This window comes from Tetrao urogallus (genome assembly GCF_951394365.1).
Source record: "Tetrao urogallus genome assembly, chromosome: 5".
NCBI lineage: Eukaryota > Metazoa > Chordata > Aves > Galliformes > Phasianidae > Tetrao > Tetrao urogallus.
In genome coordinates this window covers 54080405-54100378 of record NC_136818.1, presented here as the reverse complement: position 1 = coordinate 54100378, position 19974 = coordinate 54080405, and the positions used below count along the sequence as shown (strand labels likewise).

Sequence of the window (19974 nt, the reverse complement as noted above, 5' to 3'; positions counted from 1 at the left end):
ACATCCTGGGCTCTCACTAGTCAGTAGAAAGAAACTGGCTCCTCAGAGGGTGATTCAAAACAGAGTCTGAGTCATTCTTTCTCCCAAAGGCTTGCATAAGGAGACTGGTCAGAGTCTGGCTCTATGCAAAGATTGTGTTGCAGGTTAAAGGAGCTCTCAGAAGAGTGGAAAAAGGGATGATCTAATGATCACAGATTTTCCACTGAAGTACTGGGGCAGTTTTTCTGTTAGTGTAAACAGGTATACAAAAGAAGTAGGTATTCTGCAATTACAAAAAGACTTGTATTAATCTCCAGAAGACACCAGCTGATCCTGGAGAAGAAAGAGGTAAAAACACGGAGATATTCACCTATAGCTCTGCAAGATACATAATACGGAATGAGTTAATCACAACCGAAATCAAGAGCATATTTAGCGTTCTGGTAAAACAACCAATCTCTTCAAATTAAATACGCTTCACCTCTCTATAATATGCTGAAAGCAAACAAAGTCAGAAGGCAAAACTCACCAGTAAAATCTGCTTGGAGTGACTCTCTCATGCATGAGCTGCCATTTTCTTCCAAAGTCAGTAGAACTGTACAGCTGAAAGACAGAGAGGGAGAGAGAAGTATAAACTCTGAGCAAGAAAAGGAAGAGCTGCTGCTTCATAAAGGATTAAAATCTGTTCAGATTAAAGAATAAGAAAGGATTCTACTGCACAGTTATCTATCAACCTCACTGCCAGGGGTGGCTAATAAGACAATCTCCTCCTCTCAAATTTAACCTAAACTGCACCACTGAGACTAAAAACAGGTTGGCTCTTCCAAAACATTCTCAAACATTTTCATGCTTCCTAATTCTGCTGTCAACACATTCGCTTTGGCTGCCGTTTGAGAAAGCTGGCAGTCCCCCAGCTTTTTCAGCCCAACAGGAAGCAGGAGATGGATGACATGTAAATTCCTATCACTGGTTAGAATGAAAGATAAATGAGATTAGTTAACATTCTTATGATGTGGTAGATAGTGACTCTATACTCAACACCATGCTGTGATTTGTTTTTATGGTGAGGATTACATCCCTCTCCAGTGTAAGAAAGAATATGAAATTTCTCCTAATTTACAGTGTCCATGTACAGAACAGGCAAGGTCTACATTTTGAGGCAGGCTAGGAATCAATCTGCTCAAGAAATTAAACATTCAGGATAGTGAAGTAGAAACTTCTTGAAAGCCAAATTTTCAATCTAATAATTATTCTGTGTCTTTCTGGCTAGCAAAAGATGCAGCAACCAAATTCTAATGCAATTCCACATAGTCTCAGACATAGGTTCACTTCACATGTACTCTGTTTAACACTACAAACACCATCCTCCAATTAGTTTATCACCCACAATTGATTCACTCCCTATCAATTCACGTGTAAGCTGTATTCCTGTATTGCTAACTTTGAGATTTTTTTTTTTCTTTTTGGAAATAAATTACACTTTCAGAAATAGCTGCTCTGCTTTACAATCACAGAGAAATAACAGTCTTTTGAAGGGAACTTCAATTAAATTCCATTTGAAATAAATTCTGGTTGAATAGAATAAGCGTTGATTGCAGGCTAAGCAGGTAGATAACAGAGCCAAGAAACTTATATGTTTGTAACATTTAGGTTCTTAATGGCAAAATGATAACATCTGAGTTAAGGTTGTGCATTTGATTTGCAGTAACTGAATTTACAAATAGGAGGCAGGACCATGTCCAGATTAGAAGAGTTCACAACCTCGCGATGTGAACTATGGCTATGCTATGATGGATGACTTAGTGTGTCTGGGGAGATAAACTATATGTGCTTGCACTGAATGTTGAAATTTCCTGAATGATCAGTATCTTTGACCGCAAGGATCCAGCAGACACATCAAAGTAGGTCCTTAGAACAATTTACCAAAGGAAATAGGAAAGGACTGTTAAAGCAACGTCTGCACCCTGAGGCAGCTAACTAATTCTCAGTGTATTTTCACATGACCACATAGTCAAGCCTCTGCACTGCATAACTAGCAAAAAGAAACTCAAAAGAGTTTCAAACATCTACTACAGCTAGCTCTGCAAAGACAAAAGAATCAGATTTTTGCTTTTTTGCAAACGGAGAAAATTTCTGACACTGATAGCTCAAAGCTGCCAGTGAATAAAGCATATCATAGAGAAGAATAGAAGCAGGTGTCCTCCAATCTTCATGTCAAAATGAGCTCCACTTCTGTAGACTTCAGCCAACGTTGTTCGGCTTGTGGTACGAATTATTAGGAAAGATTTTCTGCTCTGTGTTCTACAGGAGATCAGATTTCCTATCTGGCTTTATTTCTTTGGCATTGTCACCAGATAAGATACAGCACTATATAACTACTGTTATCTGGACCTCCTCTCCTTTTCTAGTCACCCATCACAGAGATAGTTTTTTTTTAAAAAAAAAAAAAAAAAAAAAGTGAGTAGAGAAACCTCTGCTCCCAAAATAATAATCCTTAGACACAAAATAAAGCATTGCTTATCTTTTTTATTTTCCTTTTTTTTTTTTTTTTTTTTTTTTTGATTAAAGGAACAAGGAAAAGAAAATCCCTTATCTGAACCCACAAACAGACTTATGAATTCAACTTCAATATTAAAATAACTACCTTCTGAGGCAACATTCTGATTAACATTGTTCTTATAGAGAATTATTGAAAATTCACAACACAGAAGTAAAATTGAGCAGTGCTACAACTTAACATTAGCCTGGTACCTAGCAGCAATATTCCTTGTGTCATTTAACATGGTTTCACACATACAAGGACTTGTACATACAGACTCAGTCACATCAGTCACATGAAACAACTTCTCCTGGCTAACCTGAATCGCATGTACAATTTGCAGACTGATCCATAATGCTTTACAAATCATAGCCTCAGTAACTCCTGTTCATAAGTAAGTGGGACCAGCAACCTCACTGCATTCCTCAACAGATTAACCATTCTCACCAAGAGCACAAAGGATTAGCAAACTATATCCATTTCCTCAGATTCTCTTTTATATTTGCCCCTAGCATTTCTTTTTCTTTCACAGCTCCTTAACAGCAGTAGCTACAGATAGCTCAGTGGCAGGAGGTACAATCTCTTTCTAGCTACTCATCCCTCCCACTGTGCCTCATTCAGGGAACATCATTCTCTCTATCAAGCTAAAAACCAGAGACCAGCTACTGAGTATTTTTTCCCTTCTTTCTATTAAATCTCAGACTGACTGATGGTAGAAAGATGAACATGCAGCCTCTAGGTGATTTCAGACAGAGAGATAAGTAGGATACTTATCCATTGAACCTTCTAGTACCTGGCATGGCCCTTCTGTCCACCCACCACATCCACTCAGCCCCTGGGCACCCTACCTGCTTCATGGATCTCCTTTGTTATTTTCTGTCTGTTTGCCTTGGAAAAAGTCTTTGACCAGATACCCTGAAAGAAGCAGACGCTCTCCTTGTATTCTTACACTATTAATTTGAACAACTTGTATTTATTTATTCATCTGTTTATTTTAGGCATCCACTTTGAATTCTAACCAGATGGCTGAGTCTTCAAGCTGTTTGTTGTACGGCAACAAGCTCCTGAAGGGTATACCCAGACCAATTTACTTGCATAGTATTATATACAGATGCAAAAATTAATATTGAATAAATACTCACTGAATATTTAATACAATACTGAATAAAACTTACAATAAAGACCTCACTGGTATGCATTAAATTTTATCGTATATATGCTTTCCATTCCTCTCCTTTCCTGGGAGAAAAGATACATTTTAGATGAGACAACAAATTTAGTGGCAAGTACAGCAGATTTCAATAGAGATTAATTTGACCTAAGGCTGAATACCAAGTGATGGAAGGAAATGAGGTTTGCCTGGTGCCAAGATTTTCCTTTTTTAAAGCTCTGCCCTGACTCCTCAGTGATAAATAATCTTTGGCATTTCCACCTCCCAGACCGTTCCAACACATCAGCTCGCAAGACAGATGGATTTCAGTGTACCATGAGTGTACACCCTTTTGCAACTATCATGTGTTATTTGACCTGCGCTGATTAATGGAAAATTAATCCAATTACAGGTCATAATATTTGGATGGGCTGATCTTCACTGAAACTTGATTCTCATGCCTTGACACAGTTGAAGAGGGGCATGCAGAGGCCTTGACTAGGGAGCAATTCAGAAGCAGAACCTAAAGCAGAAGGACTAAGTCCTGGTCTATAGCAAGTGTGACAAAATTCAATTTTTAATGCAAAGATAAACTCACCATTCTACACCTACTGCAGAAGAACCTCAGTAACCACCACCACAGCACGTGGCCCATCCCAGCAACTGCTATTTGAATAAGCAACTGCCAAAAGCAGACTCCTTCAAATTTTTCCAGTAATGCTTGCAACACTTCATTTGAGACTTTTCTTTTCCTGAGATAAGCAGCAAGACCTTTAAAAAGGCAGCCTTATCCCTGATGTCACATTCTAGGCCGTGAACACGTACAACATGCCAGAAATAGTCAGAACGACTCAGCTGGAAAGATTTATACATGCACACAGTGTTGCACATGAAAATAGTCTCCATGTCATTCTAGTTCTCCAGTAGAAACTCTCAGGGTAGCATACAACTTTTGCTTGCATGGTCTTCTTTGAGGCGGGGATCATTTGTTTTGGGTGCTTTCTTTTCTCAGTAATAACTAGAAAAAAGTGGATAACTTTGCTCAAGCCTGGATTCTCAAAACAGAAGCAGCGTGAGAAACTGGCTGACTTAAATGCCACTTGAAGAGATGGGGAAAAACTGAGCAAAGAAAGAAAAGCCTGGAAATGGAACAGATCAATCCCTTGACATTAGTTGCCCATATGCTAGTCACACATGAGCTAGTCACCAAGAGTCATTTTTAGACAGGGAAGAAACAGACGCCTTCCAAAGCTCAATTCCTGAAACCAAGATACATTTCTACACTCCTGCCTTAGAAACCTTCATTTATTTCCGTAGACATTAAAAGTAGCCCACATTGACTAGTGCAGACAGAGATACCCCCACTGCAGATTGCACATTAGGTTCCTTGTGCCCACGTTGATTTGCTTGGTCCTCAATGCGGAAGCATGCAGAAGACTGAAGATTCAGTCGGAGACAGCGGAGATAGGGAAGTGCCAGCATACAATAAGCTTGGGTACACTTACCACAGCAAGAACTCTGGTGATGTCACATCTATTGCTTCTCAATCAACAGACTAAATAAATTCATAGAAATTTTATATTGATGTGCTCTCTTGCTCAAACATAGAAGAAGAATTAGGGCTTCAGGAACATATATAAAAAGCCAATATCCAAATAAAATCACTCTGTTGCAAATATTGGCACCAGACAGAGTGAGCAAGAACAGCTGGACTATATGCACTTACAAGAACAACTCATTTACTATGCACAAAATGATGTTTCCTTCCTCAAGACAATACATCCAGCTGATGATGGCATGATATATTCGTACGAATCCAGCAGGGTGAAAGTCAGCCGAAGGTAATTACTGGGCAGCAGCTGACACACAGTAACATAATGGAAAAGGAGGGGCAGACCAGACCGGCCAGCCATGTGGTTAGAAGAGCATGATCCTGAGCAGAAGCTTGGATTGCTTATGGGAAAAGGTGGCTCTGACACCAGAATAGCACAAAAGCAAGCTAACACCTTCTCAGCCAGAAATGGCAGAAAATATATACAGAATGTGTGGAGGATTCCTGCCAAAAAAAAAATCAAACTGGGACAGATGAAAAATAAAATCAGGTCAACATTTCTGTAGGAAATTGGACTGCTTGCAAGCGAGCTGCAAAAATTAACTCAGGAAACTAAGTCTGATGCAGAGTCTTAAATTCCCAAAAGGAAAAAGATCACAATTACTGGCAAAGATTTAAAGGCTCAGAAATTGAGAAAAAGTTCTTAACTATTCAGAAAATTGCAAGATGTGTTTTCCGTCTACACTGTGTTACAGATGAGATTACAAAAGGGGAAGAAGGGGCTATCATTAATATGTCAGAAAGTTCATTTCTAGAAGGAAAATGAGCTTTTCTGCAGGAAAAAGTCACAGTACTTTCCACTTTTACAGTACAGAACAGAGAAGCTCTGTCTAAAAGCAACTAAAGACTCACCATGTGGGGGAACGTATATAATAAACTCAAACTGCAAATTAAGTAGTAGGTACTTTAGAAGGAGAAACATTTTGAAATATCTTGGAACAATATTCTGTATAGAACAGGTGAATGATTCTCACTTCTCCCACTGCAAAGAAACATCTGTTTTTCACCACTAAAACTAGACATAGGAATTAACTAATATGGCTGCCCTTACTTGGCAAAAGTAGATGAATAAAGGAGTCTGTACTGTTAGAGATAACTGCTCCACCAAGGAAAAGGACACGAGATATAATTACAGTTCTGTTACCTCTTATTTCTTTCATCTTTAAAATTGTATCCATCTCTAGTCACCAACTGTAAGACTGCTCCTGAAGATCAAATCCATCAAGCCAACATGCTCTGTTGAGTTTACCACTGACAATCCAAGCTGCCAAAATATTGTTTCTTTTTTATTTTGTTTCATTGTTTCACCATTTGAAAGTGGTGTCCTTTACATTCAGCTCCAGCTGAATCCCTGAGACAACCTCTATAACTTCTCATTCATGAGCTTTCATGAATGGAGGCATCTCCACAATATCAAGCAGAAACCATAATGAGACACGAAGGCTTCTGTCACATTCGAGCTGATGTCCAACTGAAGAATAATACCTGTTCTGTACCACCTTGCTTTGCTCAGGCTGCAGAGAAGATCAAAAACTGGGAAGTTCTTCAGGATGTTCAGAGAAGGCAAATGAGAACTTCTCATTCTCTTCTCTTGGCATAAGCTGTCCAGCAAAAACATCCTTGTCAGCTCCATGCTAAAAAAAAAAGCAATAAATATATCCTGCTTCCTGAGCCAAAACATCAGCAGCTGGAGGAGCAGAGTTTAGGTGAAAGAAATCTACCAGCATCATATTTATGGACTTTGTTTATGTAGAATTGTAAAAACTAGTAATTGCAATGAAAACAAATGGACCAGTTTATCTCTACACTTTGATTTCTTTTCCAGGTGATTAAGGGTTGCATGAAGACAACTCATTAGAGCCCCAGGCTTCACTCTAGCACAGAGCAATCAGACTTTGTTGAGCATGGATGAAGAATGTGTACACAGAGTGCTGTGTACCCAAGACCCACCAGAGCTGCTCATTTTGCTATAAATGTTATACAGGAAAAGGCACAATGGAAACAGACTCTTTTGATGAGAATCTGGTCTAGAGAGAAATTAAATATTAGATGCGTTTTTATCATCTCTCTTATACAGAAAAAAAAGTATCAGAAGATGGGTAGTTTTCTTCACGCTTCCAAGTCTTACACTGAAATATTTCACAAGCTGGCTGGCAAAAAATGGTTTTTAGGGAAAAAAAAACAACCCAGACTACATCGTTATAAAAAATTGGTCAGGGATCTTTTGTGCAAAGCCACAGAACTTTGGAAATCATAGAATCATAGAATTCTTGGGTTGGAAAAGACCTTAAGGATCTTTAAGTCCAACCACAATGCTTAACTTCACCTTGTAATCGTACAGTTTGATCCAGACCTGGCTTATAAAGCAACCAGGTCATGCACCAGTGTTACATTTTGTAGTTTTACAGTTAAATAAATACGTGCTTTCATCTGATGGGTCCACTCACAGTAGCTGAATTTGCTTAAAGCAGATGCTCAAAGCAAGACCTCCCTTCTGCTTCTCCCCTTCACTTTCAAGATAAGTGGTAAGTGGATTATGGTGGTAGAAAAAAATGTATCCTCAAAAACCTTCACACTGCGATTTCTCTTAAGCCTAATTGGTACTGAGTACACTCAGCCGAAAAAAAAAATGCCATTTCTACTGAGAGCACAGCATATCTTTTGCTTTCCCACTGCATGACTGGTTTGCAGTGGAACAAGTAGTCCAGATACAACTTCAAGAGGAGTGATGACATAAATGTGTGTTACTAAAGACATTAAGGCATGCTTCAGTCCTGGGTGAAAAGAACCTCTCTCCTCTAATTACTTTCCCAGCCCCCAAAATGCTGGACCTGTCCCTAACCAAGATGAAAAGCATACTTTCAGATTTTTTTTCTCTCTAACTGAAGGATGAAAAATTGTGTTCATTTTGATCATTCAAAGTACATCTCAATCATTTATAAATAATTTAGTTTTAACAATGTGCAAAAGGTACTATAAATAGAAATGCCATTTTGAATGAGAGCTCACTTTTTTGACTGCTTTACTACTCCTTAATTCCTGCCGTTTCAAATACTCCAGAATTAATTGTAGAGTCTAGGGGAGGGCTAAGGTTGAGTAACTTGCTGCCAAAAAACCCTTTGTGATTAAAGTTTAGTTAGTAAATGTTATTGAAAACTACAGCTATTAAAGGGGAGGGGGGGAGGAGGAGGAACCCAAAACTGATAAAGAAACCCTACCAGAATATGAGAACAGAAATAGACCTAGCAGATGAAGCTAGCAAGATGTGGTGCATGGGAACATGCTTTCCCACATCAGTGATGCAGAGTGTGAGACTAGACAGCGATGGGGCAGGGATGCAAGGCAAGGGAAGGACAATACTGAGACTGTGAGGAGATCAGAATGAGATGGAGGTGGCAGAGGGGCCACTTGCTGCCAGGGTCCACAAAGTACCCTAGGTGATACTTTTGCTAATATTTCTTCCACTAGCACCCAGAATCAGAGAAAGGCCTGATCCAGCTGCGGCTTCACTCCCTTCTTCCCTAGGATCAGCTCTCCAGTAGTGACAAAAGACTGAGTCAGTTCTCTGACAGCTGACTTTTCTCCCTCTGATCTGAGCTGGTCCCTTTGAAGCCCAGTTTATTCTCAGCTTAAAAACCATCTTCAAGCAGATATCAGTCTGAGGTCTGTGCTAACCATGTGCTCTTTCTACCCCAACTGGAAAATCTTATTTGCTTCAGGGACATCCACACTGTACCTCTTTAGAAGCTCATTCAGTCTTTATATTCCAAAAGTCCAAGAATAAGAGGAACTGAATGGGAACCACATGTCTGATGGGAAGATTTTTCTTTTAAAGGTGCTTTATTGCATGATATATGCCTTTAATTAAAGCGTAAGCATCTGGGTACATTCACTGCTATTACAGACCAATCCTTCATGTTTATTAAACGTAATACTACAGCAGGGAAGGCAGTCGAGGCTCAGACATTAGCCTGAGCAAGACATAAAGCTACACTCACACGTTTGACTCCTCCTTTCGTGATTCCTTTGAAACCCCTGCGGCACTTTCTGTAGGGTAACCTCCATATTTATGCATAAAACAAGATTTAATGAAAAGCTTTTTGTTTTTTTCCCCCCAAGATAGTGAGACGGATTTCATACCACCAAAATACCTTCCAAATTCTTAAGATTTTGCTGAGTTATTTCTTTTAGTGAAAAAAAAATTTAACATTGCTGGATATTAAGGAAAAGGGTTTGAATGGAATTTTATTCTGAGATGTAATTGTTGTTCACGTAAAAAAAATTCACATGGCTAGAAAGAAAGAAACATTAATCTGAGCTCAATCAAAAAGTGCCATTTTGGCAAAATTAGAGCAATGCATTTTGCTTGAGGTTAAACTGTGTGTTATTTAACACACATCCTGCCAGCCAATTCAGCTTCACTTTTCCTTCCATTTGCATTTTCACAGGTCAAAGATGTTACTCAGCGTAGGGCTCATCACCCCACAGTCACTGAGCCGAGATGCACCTGACATTGCCTGACTCACACACACACAAAGAGAGTCAAATAAAACTGTTCTTGCTGAGACTATCACCTCCTTGGCAGCAATCACACAGAACAGAAAATAAAGTTCTCCTATTTGGAAGCTCTAGTTAATCCTGCTCTGATCCTACCTTTCTCCACTGCCAGAAACCACTGCCTTCTCCCTGCAAGCACACACGATATCAAAGCTGTGAAGCTCGAGGGGTTTACTCTGCCCAGTGACATTAGTACATCAGCCCAGATGTGCATTCATAACAGCTAAGCACTCTGCTCTCTTTGGCATGGGTTTCTCTCTGTCTGAGGCAAAGTAGCACACACTAAGAAATGCATCGTAAGTACAGGTGCCCAACAACTTGGAGGGAAATCAGACAAAGGTAATAAAAAGTGACCCAAGGAGATAGATTCCAAGAAGAATTGAATGCACAGTTTCTCCAGAGATTGGAAAAAGGAAATGCAGAATTGCCTATCCATATGTAAACGGCTTAACACCAAGCAAATGGGAAACTCTGACAGGATTTAAACTAAATTACTCAGAAAAAGAGGTAAAATTAAGAAGTTAATATAAAGAACAGGCTGGTATGAATGAAAACGCAAAGACTCATATTACCAAGCCTTAGAGAACATTCCTAGATAGAGTTCCCAGAATTGCAAATACTAATTTTTAATAATTTCCTTTCCAGTTTATAGCTAGTTTTACTACTTCAAATGACAATACAGTCTGCAAAGGGACAAGAGAGACATATTCTCCCCTCTGCCTGTTAAAAGTCCTATAAGCCAGGAAGGATGGCACAACAATATCTCCCTCTACTCCCTCCAGCTGCATTCTGCTGGTTGGGCCTTATAGCATGCACCTACAGACAGCTACAGGACACTGTGCTATGCCTTTTGGTCATGGATATGTGCTAGGTGCAATCCAAGAAGGTTTCTGGGAAACTACAACAAATGAATGGTCACTATCTAGGAGATGTACAGGTCCTGCACTGGGACCTTACTTTCATGTAAAATTCTGGTCTCCCACACGCATCCTGGCCTTGATCCCATGCAGTATAGTGAGCAGAGCAAAGCCCACTATAGCCAATGGCAGTCTGGTGCCCCTCAAAACTGGACACAAATGCTGCTTGTGGGTCAACTATGACTGTGAAACAACTTCTATGAGTAAAAATGCTATAAAAGGTAGAAAACTCTAGCTTCTCATCGTGCTGAAGGTGCAGGTTTAGTCCAACAACTACCATCTTCTACTCAAACATCCCAGCTCTTGAACCAACTTCTACAATTCATCTAGGCCATCTTTATTACCTCGCACATATCATATCTCATCCAGGAAAACTAAAATTTAAGATGGAACGGCCATTAAGTCTTGCTTTGTTGAATGCCTCAAGTGCCAAAGCAATCTTTTTTCTATGAGTTTGAATAAATTATATAATAAAGAAACAGTTCCTCAGCTTCACCTTCCTTCTACTCAATCAGCTCTGTTCTCTGCCAGCTGCTCTGCTGGCTTGGAAATGTTCTTAAGTGTTCTTCTCAATGTAGCACTCTTAAAATGTGGTGGAGAAATTCTTCAAATTCTTCCTTATACCCTAAACATTCTTCCTTATACCCAGTCTCATAGAAAACAAGAGACAGTGTCCCTCCTGGGCTCCACAGTGCTTCAGTTCATCCTCATCTAAACACGCTGAGCTGGATAAGTATCACCCACGCAGAAGCATGAAGGGCAGCATAGAGATGTTTACAGGAGGAACCCAAATGAACAGCATCACTGCAAATGTCAACCACCATCAGGAACAATTTAGCTTGACAGCTGTAGCTGAAACTGTCACTGCACCGAGGCATCACTGCCAGAAAAATCACCAAATGAGAAACTTGCATGTTTCAGGGATCTCCTAGGGCTATTGGGCATACACCATTTACACTGTCATCCCTGATTCATCCATCATCCAGTTCCTGCAATCAAACAGTGGAAAACTGTACCTTTCGAATGAGTGAATCTGCAATGGCAAATCACACAACAAAAAGGATGTTCCTAACTAACGTCTTTTATGTGACTATACTTAAACACAACCCCATTTATTTCAAACTCTAGGTACCTTCAATCTACTTCATAGAGCAGGGGCATGAAGGGGGGCATGGAAAGCAAGCCTGATCCAAGTCAACAAGCATAGTCTACAATGAGTTAATCAATATAGAGCAACATTAACTCCTGAAGGTAGCCAGACTTCTCAGTGATTGTACAGCATGATTCTTAGAATAAGGGAAAGCTGCAGAGAAAGAACAAAGCAGCCTTCTCCATGCTGTCAATAGATAAAAACACCGGTCACCTAGATAGGGAACAGCAGACTTGATTTTGCAGCAGGCCTCTTTCATGTTTGTCACATCCATGCCGCTGGCTATGCATGCATAGATCTTGTGGACTTACACTGAGATCTAGGGAAATCAACTGGCCTGCAGCAAGAGCTGTAAGAGGACAAAACTAGAGTCCTGACTTGGCAACAAAACTTTTGATTACACTATTGTGCTCCTACTATATGGCAGGAAAGCCCCCCTGGGTACACTGTATTCTGCTAACGCATTATTTGTACGTGCTGTTTTCTCTTCAACACTGCAAATATAAAAATGTGCCAAATTTGGATGGTTTATGATGACTGAATTTCTGGCAAAAAATGAGATGCCCAAGGTAGGAGGCTGTGGGAAGAATTAGGTTTTCTTCCTTTGCCGTAAAGAAACCCAAGAATTTTCTACAAAGCTTTGAGTTTTATTGCTTGTTTTGTTTTTACCATTTGTCCTTTTCTCAAAAATTTCATTCCTCATTTTGGTCCCCCAGCTCCTCCTTTTATCACACCCACTACACTTTGGATGTACCAAAATATTACTGCAACATGCCCTAACTTTCATTTTATAGCCACCCATGGTCCTATAAAAATCAATTGAACACAAACCCAAAGAATTTTATTATAGAGGAAGAACATCTTGTAAGTGCCACAAAACTGCTGTGGGGCTTCTACTGCAGAAGTCCAAACTTGCACACAGATATGCACACCTGCTAATAGGCAATCCATTAGTCTTCCCCCAGACAACGTATGTGGAAGACCAGGTTCAAACGCAGACCAAAATGGAACTGAAGACAAGCAACATTTGCAGTGATGAATAAAGAGCTCTCTTTCAAGAGTAAACATTTGCAGTGATGAATAAAGAGCTCTCTTTCAAGAGTAAATGGACCACAGCAGAATAATGCTGGAATCAGATTATGGAAATCTTGGCCTTTTCTTGTTTATTTGTTTTTCTTTAGAGATAGAACTTCTAATCTTCGTAACAAGAAAATATTTGAAAAATATCATTCCCAACCTGTCCTTAGTCACAGAAGCATCAGCAGAAACCTAAGAGATGACAACCAGAATTACTCGAACACGTTCCAGAATTTTTTTCTGCCCAATTTGATACCAGTTCATGACTTCTAAGATCCTGGGATTAGTAACCCTGAGGTGCTAAACCAGAAAATCCATGTACTGGTCTACTTTTTCACCACTGAGGCAAGAAACACAAAAAGCTGACACCCACACTGCATTACCAATGACGGCATGTGACTTTGAAACAACCCTGTTCACTGAGGGTCAAAAGACTTCAGGCTATGCCCCTGGCAAGTTTATGCTCCAGAATAGCACTGGTTACATGCAGCTACTAACAGAAGGGAAAAAATACCAGCCAAGATGAATTTCCATATATCAAGCTTCAGCAATGGAAACAAATAGTCTCCTTTGCATAAGCAACAGCTTAACACACAGGCAGATGAGCCCACCAGGGACTCCGTATCTCTCAGCAGACTGATTTTTTGGAAAAAAAACCTGCACACTGAAAGGAGTAAACTACATTTATCTTGTTTTCTCTAGGGAACAGAATACAATGCAAGTTTTCAGGCCAGATCTTCCAGACTTACATCAGTATTTTCCTGCTAAAAATCAATGGACCCATATTCAATTTCAGCTGCTACATATGTGACTGCATGCGTCTTTTGTAAACCAGCTCAGGTGTGCTATTAGATCAGGTCATGGTCCATTTATCTGCTGAAACCAAACACTGGAGGCAGAGATGGTTTGGAGTGATTCACTAAGAGGAGAGAGACAGAGAAATCTATTTGTGAAGAAAAATCTAAAACAGAACTGGGGCCACATACCAGCTTCCAGTATCACAGAGATCTGCTTCACACAATAGCCACTAAATTATTTGAAATGAAATGTGTGAGCTTTTTAGTATACTGCTGTGCTACTACATAAACAAAGGGCCCTCTCTGCCCTGTGGTACATTTACAATTACAGCATCTGCTGGCATGAAATTCCCACACAGAGCTCTTATCCGAACTGTGTTGGAAATTCCACCAGTGTAGGAAGCCTGGGGAGAAATGAGGTTGCAAGAGGGAGTCCTATAACTTTCCAGAGGGTCATCCATGCCAGTGGAAAGGAAAACAACATGATTTAGGAAACTTGGGTAAATTCACAGCTGCTACTTGTCATCTGGCTGAGTTTCCACAACTCACTGCACCTTCCTGTTCTTTATTATCGCTCTAAATTTCTCATTGCCTCGCCTACTGTACCTCTGTATTGGCAATGATAAGGCTGTATCTCCTGAGCCGTTCAAGCTTCCTTCTCCTGACAGTGGAAGGCAACATGACATGGGCAGGACAGTGATAACACAGACAACTCCTGGGTAAACCAGATGATTCTTTCTGGTCATAGGATGAAGGGAGCTGCTAAGGACTGCACGGTGCAATACTCACCAGGGCATCCCAGGGTTTAGTAAATCCAGTTGCACTTCAGAGAAGAGTGGTAGAGAGGAAATGTCAGCTCCTGTCTATGAACTTTTTGTGGAGTTTGTTTTGTTGGCTGTCAGATATGCACCTGCTATCTGTATTAACAGACTTACAGAAGATAGTAGTACAGATAAGATACAGTAAGAGTGTTCTGTTAAATGAATGTGCCATGCCCAGCAGCAAAGAACGAGGCAGGTACTACCATCATAGCAATGGACTCTCAAAAGAAATAAAATCAGAGATTTCTGTGTGCTCTAAGGTCAACTTGTACGATCTGATGGCTAAGCTAGGCCCTGTGCAACCGTATCAGCTTTTAAATCAATTGTGACTTAAAAGTACTATAGCAGCTAGAAGCAACGTAGTAGGAAGGACTTTGTTTCTCAATACTGCTAACTACAGCCAAGGCTCTGCACTGGGCTCAAGACTGTATACATAGTAATGGTTCCCATCATTGGACAGTTCACTTAACCCCTTCCCCCAGTACTAACATTGCTCTACAAATATGCTAAGGGTTCAGCAGCTGTTAATAAGAAGCAGAAACAGCCCTGAGTTAGAGATAAAAGTGAGAGCAAAGGAAAGCCTGCTACTCCCATTCCTGACTGTAAGGTTCCTAGTCTGGCACATAGAAATGCACCCTAACAGACTGCCCCATTTCTTGGTCAGTGATCATGTAGAAAATAACCATGTGCAGGTGCATGCATGGTGGGGACATCAGCTTCTCCCCTCAGCATAATTCATTCAGCTAAACAAGCAAGGGCACTGGTCTATCCTACCCCAGTCATCCATCTTGGATGACATTAAAAATGAAAGTATTGTCTTGATTAAGTGGCCCACTTTCATCCTAATGTGCAACGCTTCTAAATAGAGAGGTCTAGTATTGTCAAGGCAATGTGCAAATACTAATTAATGCCACCATTATCCAGACAGAAAGAATCATCCCTGTTGGGCAGACTTCCCATAGTTCTCAGCCGTCTGAATCACTGACAGTAAAAGGAGCTTCTGGGCCCCTGATCCTTCTTGGTAACACATGACCCTTCCCGTTTAAAAAAACATAACAGCTTTTCAACTGTCACCTGCAAGAAAGCACACTTGGTTGGAGGGAATTAAATGGCGTCCCTCTGTATTCAATTCTACATGCCTCTGGTCATGCTTTCAGTTGCTCCCAGATGCATCTTCCCCCAGGCTATGGCTTTAATGTCCTGAACTGTTAAAGAAACATGAGGGTATAGCAAAATCCATGAGAGAGAAACTACTTAAAATGCCAACACTAAAAGCCCTTATGCCTATGTTACTTGTATGTCTTTGCAGGCTCTTTGCAATAGCAGAAGACTGTCTTTATAGCCACTTCACACCCTAATTTGTAAAGGCGGACTCATTTACTGGCATTAATCCAGGAAAGCACTTATGCAAACCTCTTAAAGGTAGGTCCAAGCTAAAGCATTTGACTGCTCTGACATCAGGCAGGATTACCTTTTTTAATACTAAATTCTACATTTTATAGGTAGTGCTATTCAAAGTGACATTTTGATGACAATTCACAGAAGTCAGTGTTCATTCTCACAAGCAGATTTCTTTCTAGTATTTTTGATAAAATTGATCTTGTTGTTCCTGGGTCTAGAATAGTCAATAGCACTTCTAAACTCCAGCATCACAGTGAGTTATTTCAGTGACAGAAAAGGACACCAGACTAAAGGTTTCCATGGTCAGCATCAGCAGACATTTAAGTGGAATCAACAGTTGAATTGTGCTCTTTCTGCAGCTGGAAGTAATATCCCTAATTGCACTCCATGAGTTTTAGAGGAGACTTATTGGTGCCACCACACCAGGCAAAAATAGGAAAAAAATAAAAGGAAAAAAATAAAGGTCAGGGAAACCTGACTGGATTCATCTAATTCCACTGAAGCAGTCTAGTAGGTAAGCTATACCTACACAAATTAATCCCAGTATAGAGGAACAAAAGACTGAGAATATCATCATTATTTCCATGTATAGTTTGCTCCCTCCTCCAATGAAGGAGATCAGTATATTCCATAGGCACAATAGCAGGAACTGGAAAACTCAACTTTTTTTGCTTTGTTCATATTGGAATCGTATCCCATGTAACACAGACATCTGGGTTGATTTCATATCCCTTAATCTCAGATATCTATATGACAAATATTTCTATCCGAGCAATACAAAGTTACTTCCCTGACAGTCAGATGAATTCTAGCCTATACAATATGGCCTAAGGTACCATATTCTAAAATAGTCACCTACATTTGGTCCCAAAAATCAATAAACACTATCCAGTAGATCACCAACTACTGCACACAGCCCTGGCACCCAATTCACATGTACATTGCTACATTTTAGATCCCTACAGTAAGGTAAAATAAATCATATTCTGATGTTCTTATTTTTCTACCTACTCCATTACCTCGTATTTATTCCCATCTGCTGTATTTATAGCCACCCTTGCCACACTTAGGCTTCAGATAAAATCAATATACTGTTATGATTTAGCATTGTCCAGGAATAAAACACAGGATCCTTCTATCTTACACAATAAACTGGGTTCCTTCAGCAGCAGAGCACATTTAAGCATCGAATGTGTCTCACTCCATTTATCTCTATATTTTCCTTTTCAAAGTAAAACCTGTTCATGAAGTATCTATAACATAAATAAAAAGCAATAAGAAAGCCTGTTCTGGCTAAATCAAGTTTCATGAGCAGTTACTTTCTTTTCACCACCACAAATCACCACAAGCCCAAAGTTCACTATTTCGCTAGGACAAAATTCACTGAGCATTTCTGAAGTGGAGCCAACATTGCATAATTTAATTTCTCATCTCCTATTAAAACTGCCAGGCTTACCACAATCAGAGTGCAAAATGAAGACTCATACATCTTCTTTCTGACAGTAATGCCCATCAGTGCTTCAAACGCAAACAATTGTAACATTTGACTTTATAAAAATTACCTGGTGCACCAACATCACTTAATTAAATCATTTAAAAACTACTTTTGTTACATTTAATGAATGATATATTATACTGCAATGAAACACGCAGCAATACAAATACTTCACAATGCTAACAATTAAGGCTCACTTCACTTACAGCAATTGACAACACAAGTGCTCCTCATTTCATTCAGTTTGTGCATTCCAAATGAACTGGTTAGCAAAAAGGGTGCTTCTTTGCTAATGAGTTTTGTAATCAAGGCATCTATTTTAATTTCAAATTGGCTAGATTGGGGAAAATTGCTCAACTAAATGACTGGTTCTAATTAGGATTATAAAAATATTCATCATGCAGTAGAATTAGTGCGAGGTCTTGATTTCCCTAAATTTGCATATAGCTTTGGTTTAAGAGTGGAAAAAAAAACCTGATAAATTGTCTTCCTTCTAATGAATTGAACAAATACTATATCTGTTTTAGTCTCCTTTCATTTAAAGGCACTGATACATATTCATGATTTGTAAATGAAGTTAAGTGATTTCAATTCTTCAGTTCATCACCATATTGAAGAGACTTCTGCAAATTGCCTTTAAATATTCCCAATCTCAAGGGTTTAGTGCCTTAAAAGAAGAAAGAAAAAAGAAAGAAAAAAAAAAGAAAATAAAAGAAAAAGAGAAAAAGAAAGAAGAAGAAAGAATAAAAAGAAAAAAAGAAAACCTGACTAACATTTCAGTTTATCTGTTTGATGGAGTTCTGCCTGCCTGGAAGAGCTGCTGGCAGGTGTCTTGTCCAGCGAAGGACACACGATGCGTTTGTAGAACCTGATGTTGTCAGAAGAGCATTAAAAGGCAAAGAGATAAAAGGCGTATTTGTGGTTAAGTCATGGGAACAGGACTCAATCTGGATTCAATCTCTGACTTTGTTACAACCCTCAGTAGTAGTTAGGCAATGAAACACTTTAATGACCTGTGCCTGAATACACTATAGATACTCTGGGGACAACGCTTTGTCTGTCAGCTTTATGTTTAATTGCAAGTTCTCTGGGGCAGGGATTGCTTTACTGTGAATGTGTAATACAATGGATCAGTCAGCACAGTAGGAATTTCTAAGAGCAGTTACTGTAACGCGACTTGTATTAACTATGTAACACTAAGTGTTACTTGACAGAAGAGTCACATACATTATCTCATTCCTCGGTAAGATAGGCCTGTAGGAGTAATTGTTATTATGGCAGCTTCCTCAATTCCTTTCCCCTTTGGGTGAAGAGAAGAATGCGGTAGGTGTGCCTCCAGTTTCACTCTGCAGAGTGCTCAAATACCAGTGTGATTGGTACAGTATAAATTGGAAAGCTGAGCATTGTATCCGCAGGACTGGAACCACAGCCATCATGCTCTTCAGTTGTCAATGAGCCATGATGAGAAATTAGCCCCAGTGTGTTCTCTCACATCATACAGTGAAATCGTGATTCTAACGGGGGAGTTCATGCAAGAGCAGAGAGAGCTTATTTTCCTTGTTAAATATAACGTTCATATCTTGCTAAGAAAAGCTGAGTTATACCCAAGAGGATCAGTTTCAAGCCATTGCTGATAAAAGGAGAGGTAGCTCTCACCTCTGACAACCACAATTACATCTACATTTCAGTGCTGGGATTGCTGCTGAGGACCAGGTGACAGTTGTGGGTGCCTGCTGATTTATATTACACTGACATGTGGTACAGCCACCAGCCCAGATTTCTTCATCATCTCCACACCTCAGTTCCCGAGGAAAGAAAATGTGAAGGGTTTGATCTGGAGTCACATCTGATTTTGGACATGCAGCAGCACAGACAGCTCAATCTCAGTGTGCAACTGTTAGCCTAGAAACACATTTCAGCTTCAAGTGCAATATTCTCCCCTGAACACAACCCTGAGGTCTCCTAAGATGAAGAGTCGGGGCATCCTCTGGAAATAAAGAAGAATACAGCTCCCAAACCTCTGTGCTAGTGAAGCTGAGCTGAGCAGATGGAGCAGAAGCTAAGCCCCAAACCCTGCAGTGCAGGCTTCTGAGGGACAAGGACTAAGGGCCCCTTAAAGGGACTGAGGGCTTTCTTCACGTCCCAGCTCAGTAATTTACTATGACAGGGAAAGAGGAGATGAGAAACTGTCTCATTCTCAATATGGGTATACATATAAAAATATATTTCTTTATATAACTCCACAAAGCAGAAAACCTGGAACAAGGTGCCTAAACTTCCTCTCAGCAAGTTGCATTAAATTTCTGGCAAAAACAAAGAGACAAATAAAACCCCCTTAGCTGTCCCACATTTTATCTGGAGCCTGGGCTCAAACTCCAGGGGAGAATTTCACCTAGCAGCAGGGAGGCACTGCCTTAGGTGGCCCTATGTTTGTATGTCTGGGCAATTAAAACTCTCCCACATAATGCCAGCATTATCT

At 39.9% G+C, this 19974-nt stretch overlaps 1 protein-coding gene across 1 annotated transcript in view; it reads right to left on the bottom strand.

Annotated features, from left to right (window-relative positions):
* The window catches only part of SORCS3 (sortilin related VPS10 domain containing receptor 3), a gene marked incomplete at both ends in the record, with an annotated part of 267292 nt that overhangs the window by 104486 nt on the left and 142832 nt on the right, over positions 1-19974 (bottom strand). The window contains one exon of the mRNA XM_079535589.1: positions 509-582. Coding sequence (XP_079391715.1) covers positions 509-582 — 74 coding nt within the window. The remainder of the gene's footprint in view (positions 1-508; positions 583-19974) is intronic.